The 11,358-nt window shown below is 25.2% G+C and overlaps 1 protein-coding gene across 4 annotated transcripts; it reads right to left on the bottom strand.

The window, feature by feature from the left end:
* Positions 1-3,305: 3,305 nt before the first annotated feature.
* Positions 3,306-8,176, bottom strand: LOC114181573. Of its 4 annotated transcripts, none has more exons than XR_003603853.1 (7): positions 6,280-6,407; positions 6,030-6,154; positions 5,557-5,651; positions 4,782-4,868; positions 4,118-4,315; positions 3,721-3,937; positions 3,306-3,631 (listed from the first exon to the last, which is right to left on the bottom strand). XR_003603853.1 is itself a non-coding variant. In XM_028068065.1 (7 exons), the coding sequence occupies exons 3-7, from the start codon at positions 5,604-5,606 to the stop codon at positions 3,917-3,919; spliced, it is 480 nt and encodes a 159-aa protein (XP_027923866.1). In that variant the 5' UTR covers positions 5,607-5,651; positions 6,030-6,154; positions 6,280-6,407; the 3' UTR covers positions 3,576-3,916. The 4 variants fall into 4 exon arrangements, 3 of the variants coding, with proteins under 3 accessions (XP_027923866.1, XP_027923865.1, XP_027923864.1); XM_028068065.1 differs by adding an exon at positions 4,961-5,084 and having other exon boundaries at positions 3,576-3,937; XM_028068064.1 differs by lacking the exon at positions 6,280-6,407 and adding an exon at positions 8,082-8,176 and having other exon boundaries at positions 3,576-3,937.
* Between the last annotated feature and the right edge of the window lie 3,182 nt (positions 8,177-11,358).

Below are 11,358 nucleotides of genomic sequence, written 5' to 3'. Positions count from 1 at the left end.
AGGTCCAATTTCATCGATTTTCTTCCTGCAACTATTACATGCCAGAAAACTCCATCCATCATTTCCTAAATTAAACTTCACAGTACTTGCAACGTTAACACAACAGATCTTTAGATGGGTCATTTCCCTTCCAAGTACTAAGAAATTTGCAGCAGTAAGAATCCCACAACATATAACTAACAACTACAAAGCTACATACATAAAGTTGTGGTCAAAATTTGACATATTGATTACAGCAATGAGAGCACATGGTTAAAAAAATAAGTAACTACCTCAGATCATTAAGATCAAACATAACATTTTTGGAATGAGACTTTGTCCTAACATTGTCAACAACACTAATGACATCTAATTGAAAATTGAAAGTTATTTAATCACATATACCAAGCAAAAAAATGTAAAAACGTAAAAAGAAGAACATTAGTTAGTCAAAATATAATTTTACAGACTTACCAACAACAAATCAGCAACAAAATTCCCATCAGCAATATCTTTAATAAACTTAAACTTAAATACTTTCATTGGAATAGTAGGAAGTAAGTGTTCTTTGATGGTCGTAGAATAACAACTTAAACGAATGATCACATACACGGTACTGTCCTTGATTAGTTAAAATTTTGAAGTTGTTCATAATATAACTTTTTCCCTCAACCAACTTCTGTTCCCACAAAGAAAATTCTTCCTTTTTAACCAAGCCCTGAATAATATCATGCTTAATACAATAATCAAATAAGGTTAGTAAAAATTAAACTCAACGAATTATATTATTTTAACCATAAACAACAACAACTTACCTTTTCATCCATCTATATCATCTCAATATGCATATTAAAACAACGATTCTTTACGGACCACAAATCAGTTACCCTAAAAGCAAGCTTAAGAGTTTCTCTCTGACCATCAATCCCACTAATAAAATCAAATTTTCTGGCCATCTATAAACCATTTATCAAAACACTATAGTCATTAGATAACTTTTAAAAAACATATAGGCAGAAGAGATGCAAAACAAACAAATAAAATAAATAACCCTGAACAATAAGAATAGCACGATCCACTAAGAATAAAAACATTTAACTTCCATAAACACCAAAACCAAAACCTAAAATACAAAGATATCCTGGAGTTAGAAATTTAAAGTTAAAAAAAAAGGTGAAATCAAGGACCCATTCTCAAACATGTAAAAAATGAAAAAGGACAAAAAAAGGACTTCGTGTGTAATGAAGGAAATAAAAAAAAAAAAAACAGAGCATCCAAAATAAGGCGGGAGGGAGAAGGGTAGATAATACATGATGTTTACAAAGAGAAGAAAATGAAATAGGTAGAAGAAAACGTCAGGCTGTTGTATAATACACAGATGAAAGAGATCAAAAATCAAAACGAATGAAATTTAGCATACCAAAGATCACAACACCAAAGAGTGATGAAACAAAAATTTAACAAAAAAAGAAGAAAATAACTTGATCATGAAACAAAGATTGAACGAAAAAAGTAGAAAATTGATTTCTACATACGATCGGAACATCAAAGCTAGAAAACAAAAACGAAGGAATGAGCTACTGAAACAAAAGTTTAACGAAAAAAGTAGAAAAAAACTTGATCATGAAACAAAGATCGAAGGAAAAAAGTAGAAAAATACCTGATTTCTACAGAGGAGCGGAACATCAAAACCAAAAAAACGAAGGAATGAGCAAATGAAACAAAAATTAACGAAAAAAGTAGAAAAAATGCTAATCATAAAACAAAGATTGAAGGAAAAATGTAAAAAATTACTTGGTTTCTACAGAGGACCGGAACATCAAAGCCACGAAACAAAATCAAAGGAATGAGCTACTGAAATAAATTCTAATTTTTAGAAGACTCAACACTCTTCTGCCTCTGCCAATTACTCAAACATCAATCAATCAACCAATCAAATGTCACACATATTAAGCGGGAAAATGAATTTGACAATCAAACCCAATAAACAGAAGAAAACAACACAGAGGACGGGGAGAAAAGTGGAAGTTTCTGAGAAAAAAAGGAAAAATAATAAAACCATCAAATTTAACACGTGTCAGCCAGACAAGAAAGGATATTTTCATATTTTCAGTGATAGTTTCTTTTCTTATATTGTTATAAATGATCATAAAACTATTACAAACATAAGCCTATTGATATGTCTCCTTATATAGCCATCTCTTAAGGGGGATAAATTAACAATAATATTTTCTTAAATTTTTTTCAAATTACATTAACATTTTCTTTCAGCTATAGCCATCTCTCTTACTAGAAATGAAGAGTAATGTATTTAAGAATTAAAAAAGTGAATTAGTATAAACAAAGAACAGAAACAATATAATGATTTTAAGGAAAATACAAAAAAAATGTATAGTTTTTAAACATATTATAAAATCATATTATGCTATGCGGTATTATTTTACTATATCATATTATTTTTTTAAAATTCTTGCAATTATGCTTCAAAACACAAGTCATAAAACTTACTTTATAATTTTTAATACATTAATTTTTTTTAGTTTAGAAGGTAATTATTTTGTTCTTATAACTTACGTTGTTAATTAAAATCTAAAATCTCAAAATTTAATGTGACAGATATTTTACAAAACTCAAGTTCTAAGTTCATTATTTTGACTGATATAAATTGAAGATGCTAAAAAAGTATTAAATATAATTTATTCATGAACTTTTATCTCCTGGGGAAAGTCAACGTACACTTTATTATTACAAAAATAGAACAATTTAATCGTTAAAATAACGAAATCACTATTGAATTAACACTTGGTAAGATAATGATAGTTAAAAAAATATTCTATTATGATATTATAATATAGAACTCTATTAGATATGAAAGTTACTATAATACTAAATTAAAAAAGTTAATAAAAGTAGTAATGATTAAAGGATGTCTCTCCCTACATATAGAAATTAACTAAAAATCTGAAAAAATTACATCCATGAAATAACAAAATTATTTAAAATAACTTAAAAATTATATAAAAAGAAAGAAAATAAACCGACTATATGAATAGGTATAAAATGTTGAATATAGAAATCCAACTCACGTTTAAAATTTGTAAATAACTTATAAACACTTAACCCTTTTGATAAATAGAACTACTTAATATAAACAATTTTCCCAACTAATTCCACACACATATAATATATATATATATATATATATATATATATATATATATATATATATATATAATATGATAGATTGTATGGTTAAGAAAAAATCATATAGCAGTAGTATTAAATGAAAACCTAAAGTTGATAAATATTAAGGTAAAAGATGTAATTACTTAAGAATATTTAGAATGTATCACTTTGCAATTGATTTCAATCCATATCTAACTAGTTAAATGAAGAATAAGATCACTGAGAATGGTAATTACATCAAAACCTATGTTTCTCTTGTTTCTATAAAAAATAAACTTCTAACTTTATAATTCACTACAACAAGATACAAGTTCATATTCTTTTCAAGTTTTAGCATTATCATCAACTTTACAATCGTACTACATGATTGTATATCACAATAATGCTTCCATTTATACAAAGGACACAAAAAACGGGGAACTTTCTCAACTCTCAATCAAAAATGGTCAAGCATGTTCACCAATACCTACAAAACACTTTCCACAATGTTAATCATATCCACATATTCAGAACAAATAAAATATAAATCAAGCTACAAATATGCTAGCAACACACTTTAACACAATATTATTACTCCGTGCCTAAAGCTTCATCACAAAGAAAATTCAGCAAAGTGAGCTTCCTAGACAAATCAAAGTTGTGATATCCACTTGCACCTTCTTCAAGCCAATCCAAAGAAAAATCCTTCATTATATGATCAGATTCAGCTATTAAATCTTTCGGCGCTTTCAACCATGAATTACTTCCGTTGCTAGCAGTCAAGGATGGACACCTAAACCAAACCAAAGTCATACAAGTATATATGTAACAAATGCACAATTATATCTGGAGTGCATAATTTAATGTTACACAAAATATATCACCCTTATATCTGCACCGCAGACAACGATTTTCCTTCAGCCTCAGTTCCTAACAATATTTTATTGTGACAAAAATCATGGTTGCTATCTACCTTTGTTTCCTTTTCAGCGACTTTGCTACAAGCTCTGGTGTCATCATTTGCGTTCCCTTTTTCCTCATTTGGAATTTCTTGGCAAATTTTACGCCTTCTGTAGCTCTTCTTTTTGCCAGCACTATCACCATTCTTTGCATTAGATATTTCCTTTAATTCTTCACGCGCCGTCTTCTTAGATATTTTGGTAGAATTCCTCTGAGTGTTTACAGGATCAACGAAAACATCACATAATACACAATGATATAGGTAAATATGACTATCTAAAAAGACAAAATAATGGATACATCATTATGAATTAAACAAAATATAATTGTAAATATATATATATATATATATATATATATATATATATATATATATAGGCACACACACTATAGAAGTTTTAAACACAAAAGTCCAGATGAGATACATAGGCACAAGTACAGTACGCATATAAAAATCTAGTAACAAGATTTGAATACATAGTCCAATTTAAAATATTAATGCATCACAGGTATGAAAAGTTAATCTATACCATACAGTTAACATGGATGTCAAGATTAGATGTAGGTAAAACAATTTCAACTATTCCTGCATAGTCGTACAGCAAAAATTAACTCCTCTCACTAGATGCACCAATGAGTGAAACGTATTCAAATTAACCCAATAAAAGGTATGGTACCTTCTCTGACGCAATTGGTTTCATGGGTGAAGCACCTTTGCAAGCTAGAACTTCATCAAAACTTGAACTACTAACATGTTCATGCTCCTGACATCATTAACAAAGCGTGAATTTGCATTCATAGGAGCTTCTTCGATCAGAAAACATGAGTAAACTTGCTTTGAAAGCAAAACACTCACCATGATGGATCCCATCTCGTTATACTTAGAAGTGTTTACAACAAGCATTTCAGACACGAATTTAAACCCAGTTGCCTTAGCTGTATGAAACAGTGGACCAGTAGGTAATTCGCCTTTTTTCTTCCTAAAAGGAGCACTCATCTTTCAGAATAAACTCAAGATACAATAACAACTGAAAACACAAAGAAATAAAACAAAAAACAAAAGAAACTCACCTGCAAAAAACAAAAGTAACTATATATAGTATGAATATAAGATGAATGGTTGCGACATGTCATTATAACTTTAATGTATCAGAAGGGAATATCACTCATGGTGATAACATTCAATTAAATGACCAAACTGCAAAATCATCTCAAATTTGATAACATTCAATTAAATGACCAACTGCAATATCACTCATGCATGATATTAATAGAAATAATTAGTTCCAATTTGGTAACATCACTGTATCATTAAAGCAATTTGTTCGATTATGGCTATTCAATCGGTGAACTATTAAATCCAATAATGAATTGCAATTAACAATGAATTGCAATTAATAAAAGAAAAAGAAAAAAGAAACATAACAAGTTGTTAACATGGCGAAACCATACCTTTCCAAACACTCCCCAAAACTCTGAGAGTTGCACCGCATTCCCGACATGTTTGGACGAAGCCATATTCCTTGACATTACGATATAAGAAACCACTGTATTCATCACAGGAAAACCATCATTAAAGAAAACATATACATATATACAAGTACTGTATTTTATACTCTCTCATTCTTTAAATTTGTACCATGGATATCTCAGCTGACATTTGGAACATTTCACATTTACAAAAACAATAGCAGTCATGGTTTTTAAAAAATTTTAAGTTTTTTCTTGCATTGCAAGTGTGTCAAAAATTCCATCGCTTTCCAACTATAGTTGAAACATACAAAAATCACCAAGGAGGTTTTTCTGTACTAGGGCACCAAAAGTATGCATAATGAAACCAAGTAAGCATTCAGACTGATTGAAAGAACTATTAAGAGTCTTTATAAAATGTAACGATGAAATAAGAGTTGAAAAAAGAAAAATACCTCTGCAGAAAGTCCATTGAACCAACAAAAGGCGTGATAGAATTTCATTCCAGTGAAAATAAGCTGAGATGAAGTGAATCATTCCTTCACAGTTTTCTTCCACTCCTTCACAGTTTTCTTCACAGCTGGAAGGAAAGGTAAAATAAAATAAATGATAGACAGTGTTGGAAAGTTCTAAGGGCAAATGAAAATGACAATAACAGAAGGAAGGAAAAAAATACAGAAAAGAAGAGCATCATTAACAACATACTTTCTTATGCAGAAGCAAGACAGCCAAACATATTCATAAGACCTCCAAGACTACACACGCCGCAAACGAGTGTCTCTTTTTTCTTCTCCGTAGTTAGGTTTAGGTTAGAATTTTTTTTTCTCTTATGAGTTAGGGCTTTTAAAGAGGGTAACCTCTAACCCTCTCCTTTTTATGTTGGACCGTTGTTTGTTAGTTCACAAACTTTTAATCTATTCATTAATTATTTTATTTCTACTCTTTTTAAATTATCCTTTTAATATTCTTTTTTTTTTCCTAAAACTATTTGAAACATACAATAAATTAAAATTATTGTTAAGTCATTTTTTGAAAATTTATTAAATTAAATGAAAAGTACATATATAAAGATGAGCACCCAGCGCTAGCCACTTGACCAAAAGCGGGTTCACACTTTGATACTTAATCCCTTGGTCCAAGTACATATCTATATATTTAAAAAAAACAATTCATTTTTATCAATTTAATATATTTATATTATGTGATGACAATTTATTTTATATATATATATATATATATATAAAAGAAGTACTGTAATTTTTCATATATTAACTCCTAAATAACTTTTTCTTGAGTTTTTCGTCATTTCACACATCTCATTTGTTGACTTGTCCAAAATAATATTAATGTTTTTTTCTAATTTACATAAATGTTACCCAATTAATACCTCGTTATCTTATCTTATTTTCAAAAATGTCATACATTTCTATTATTATATTTATCATTTTTATTATAATTTTATTATTATAAGAATTATAATTACTAATACTATTATTTTATTAGCAGCAGTATTATTATTATTTATTACATTTATAATTTTTATTATTATTATTAGTATTGATAATATTACTATTACTAATATTATTATTATTATTATTTATTAGTATTATTAATTTTACCATTATAATTATTATTAGTAATATTATTTTAATACAAACATAATTAATATTAATAATATTGTTATTATATATATTATTATTATTAAAACTATTATTATTATATTATTTTAATTAATAATACTATCAGTATTAATATTAATAGTATTACTATTATTATTATTTTTACTATTGTTAATCTTACTAATAATAATAATAATAATTATTATTATTATTATTATTATTATTATTATTATTATTAGTTTTTATATTATTATTATGAGTATTGATATTATTTTTATTATTAGTATTTGTTATTATTATTAACAATATTATTATTTTTATAATTAGTAGTAATATTATTGCTATTATTAGTATTATTTTTATTGTTATTAATAGTAATAATAATATTATTATTATTATTATTTTATTATTAGTATATTATTTTTTAGTATATTTATTTTAAAATTATTATTATTAATATCATTATTATAACTATTTTAATTAATAATAGTATTATTATATTTATTTTTATCATACTTCTTATTATTACATTTACTATTTTTATTTTATTGATAATATTACTGTTATTATTACTATTATTAATATTCTTATAATTATTAGTACTATTACATTTACTAATATTAATATTTTTATTACTATTTTAATTAATATTTTTATTACTATTTAAATTAATAAAAGTATTATTACATTTACTATTATTAATATTCCAGTGAAAATAAGCTGAGATGAAGTGAATCATTCCTTCGCAGTTTTCTTCACAGCTGGAAGGAAAGGTAAAATAAAATAAATGATAGACAGTGTTGGAAAGTTCTAAGAGGCAAATGAATATGGTGATAAAAGAAGGGAGGAAAAAAAATACAGAAAAAAAAAGCATCATCAACAACATACTTTCTTATGCAGAAGCAACACACGCCGCAAACGAGTGTCTCTTTTTTCTTCTCTATAGATAGGTTTCTTTCTCATTAGGTTAGAAATTATTTTTCTTTTTTTTATGAGTTAGGGCTTTTAAAGACAGTAACCTCTAACCCTCTCCTCTTTATGTTGGACCACGCGTGACTGACCTGCACTACACCGTTGTTTGTTAGTTCACAAACTTTTAATCTATTCATTAATTATTTTATTTCTACTCTTTTTAAATTATCCTTTTACTATTCTTTTTTTTTTCTAAAACTATTTGAAACATACAATAAATTAAAATTATGTTAAGTCATTTTTTGAAAATTTATTAAATTAAATGAAAAGTACATATCTATTTATTTAAAAAAAACAATTCATTTTTATCAATTTAATATATTTATATTATGTGATATAATTTATTATATATATATTTACATTTTTCCGTCATTTCACACATCTCATTTGTTAACTTGTCCGAAATAATATTAATGTTTTTTCTAATTTACGTAAATGTTACCCAATTAATACTTCATTATCTTATCTTATAGAAGGTTATTGTTTACACATTTAAAAGGATACTTTTGTCTTTATAAAATTTATTATATGCATTTATATTATTTTAATTATTGTATTTAATTATTTCAGTTTTCAAGGTAAAAATATGATATTAAAACACATTTATTATTCCTTAACTAGTGTCCTTAGGGCACTGGTTAGCATTCTCCTTATTATATTTATCATTTTTATTATAATTTTATTATTATTAGAATTATATTTACTAATACTATTATTTTATTAGCAGCAGTATTATTATTATTTATTACATTTATAATTTTTATTACTATTATTAGTATTGATAATATTACTATTACTAATATTATTATTATTATTTATTAGTATTATTATTTTTATCATTATAATTATTATTAGTAATATTATTTTAATACAAACATAATTAATATTAATAATATTGTTATTATATTTATTATTATTAAAACTACTACTATTATTATATTATTTTAATTAATAATACTATCAGTATTAATATTAATAGTATTACTATTATTATTAGTTTTACTATTGTTAATCTTACTAATAATAATAATTATTATTATTATTAGTTTTTATATTATTATAAGTATTGATATTCTTTTTATTATTATTAGATTTTATTATTATTAACAATATTATTATTTTTATAATTCGTAGTAATATTATTGTTATTATTAGTACTATTGTTATTAATAATAATATTATTATTATTATTATTATTATTTTATTATTAGTATATTATTGTTTTAGTATATTTATTTTAAATTATTATTATTAATATCATTATTATTACTATTTTATTAATAATAGTATTATTATTACTATTATTAATATTCTTCTTATTATTACATTTACTATTTTTATTTTATTGATAATATTACTGTTATTATTACTATTATTAATATTCTTATAATTATTAATACTATTAGTATTAAATATTAATAGTATTACTATTATTATTAGTTTTACTATTATTTTTAGTTTTAATAATAATAGTAATTATTATTATTATTATTGCTTTTAGTTTTATAACTTTTTCTGTTTTATTTCCACATGGCAAGTCCAAAATCATTTTATTTTATCTTTCACTACAAAAATACTAAATTTAAAACACGTAAAGAATAAACAATATATGAGTAGAGATATATATTTTTATTCCTTTTACAATTTTGTGATTTTTCTAAAAAATAAATTAAAAATATATATTTATTAAAGTATTAAAAATTCTGTCACTTGAAGATAAGATTTTAAATTTATAGCATAAACTTAGAATTTAAGATTTATTAGGTAATAGAATATAAATATGAAAAAATCTGTCAAATAAAAAAAAAGAAAAAAACTAGTTAACAGCTTCTAAATCTGAAATGAAATAAAACAATCATCTTGTTCCATGAATAAATAGAAACTCACCAAGTTAGAATCCTGATAACGCTTTTCCGATATGAAACAACTTTAATTCCACCAATCTCGAGGAACTCTTAGGGTCAGAGTTACTTTGAGAAAACATACACAATTTTAATGATTAGAAAAAAAATAATGAATGGGTATTTACAGTATTTACCTTTATAGAATTGCGCCATGAAAACAAAACCTCAAGAAGGAAAAGAAGAAAAAAAAGAAAAAAAAAGGTATGGGGATGATAGCAGAAGAAAGAAGATTAGGGTTACTATGAGAAACCTGCACAAATTTTAGGGTTGATGTGAGAAGCTTTCCGTAGAAACTAACTTATAAAAGACTATTAAATACAAAATTGTTATGAATTAATGATTATCCATTGATTTTCATATAATTGATACTCATATGATTCATTATTCTTTATGTAAATATTTATATTGACTACGTTGATTTGTTTCCTTTATGGAATACATGTTGTATCTATAAATAGGACTCTTCCTATCAATAATAAGACACATATGAGTTGCTCCCTATTCTCTTATTCTCTATCCTTTATTGTTTCTTTTCTTCTCTATCATTTATTATTCTTTCTCTGTTATTCGCTTTATTTCATAACACGTTATCAGCACCATGCTCCAACCAATTGAGGACTAGTGGAAGCTTTTTCTCTATAATGACAGTGCTCTGCGTGTCTCAATCCAGGCTCTTTCTAACCCTTCCTCAAGTTATAATTTTACCTTATATTCTTCCTCTTGTGATAAGAATTGTTTAACTTTATCAATTTGTATCTCCGTCTTATTATTTTTATTTTTATTATGACGGTGATTATTATTGTTATTATTATTATTATTATTATTATTATTAATATTATTATTTTATGTGCTAGTTCTAAACACACGAAATATTATAAAATTTGGATTTCTGACCCTTGATATTAGAAGGAAGAATTCCTTATATTGGATTTAAATGTTGAAATATATTTAGATGCAATGGATATTCGGATATCATTAAATAAAGAAATAAAGCATATAAACAACATGACAAAAAGATTGTGAAAAGAGATTGAGATTTCACAAATATTGTGAATTTATTTCATGCCTATGTATGGCTGGCTGAACAAAGCAATAAAGCTTTTGATGAAAAATCATGAGATCCGCCTAATCTGCTCCATTCCCAGAAGTGAATGCAGCAATAAATATTATGAATTTATTTCATGCCTTTGTATAGCTGAACAAAGCAATAAGCTTTTGATAGAAAATCAAGAAACGATTCCAAATTGGTTTTGCTCCATTCCCAGAAGTGAATGCCGCAACATTTGATT

The sequence above is a fragment of the Vigna unguiculata genome, chromosome 4, assembly GCF_004118075.2.
Source record: "Vigna unguiculata cultivar IT97K-499-35 chromosome 4, ASM411807v1, whole genome shotgun sequence".
In the NCBI taxonomy this organism is placed as follows: domain Eukaryota; kingdom Viridiplantae; phylum Streptophyta; class Magnoliopsida; order Fabales; family Fabaceae; genus Vigna; species Vigna unguiculata.
Note: the sequence above shows the minus strand (reverse complement) of the source record. Positions and strands in the feature narration are given on the sequence as shown.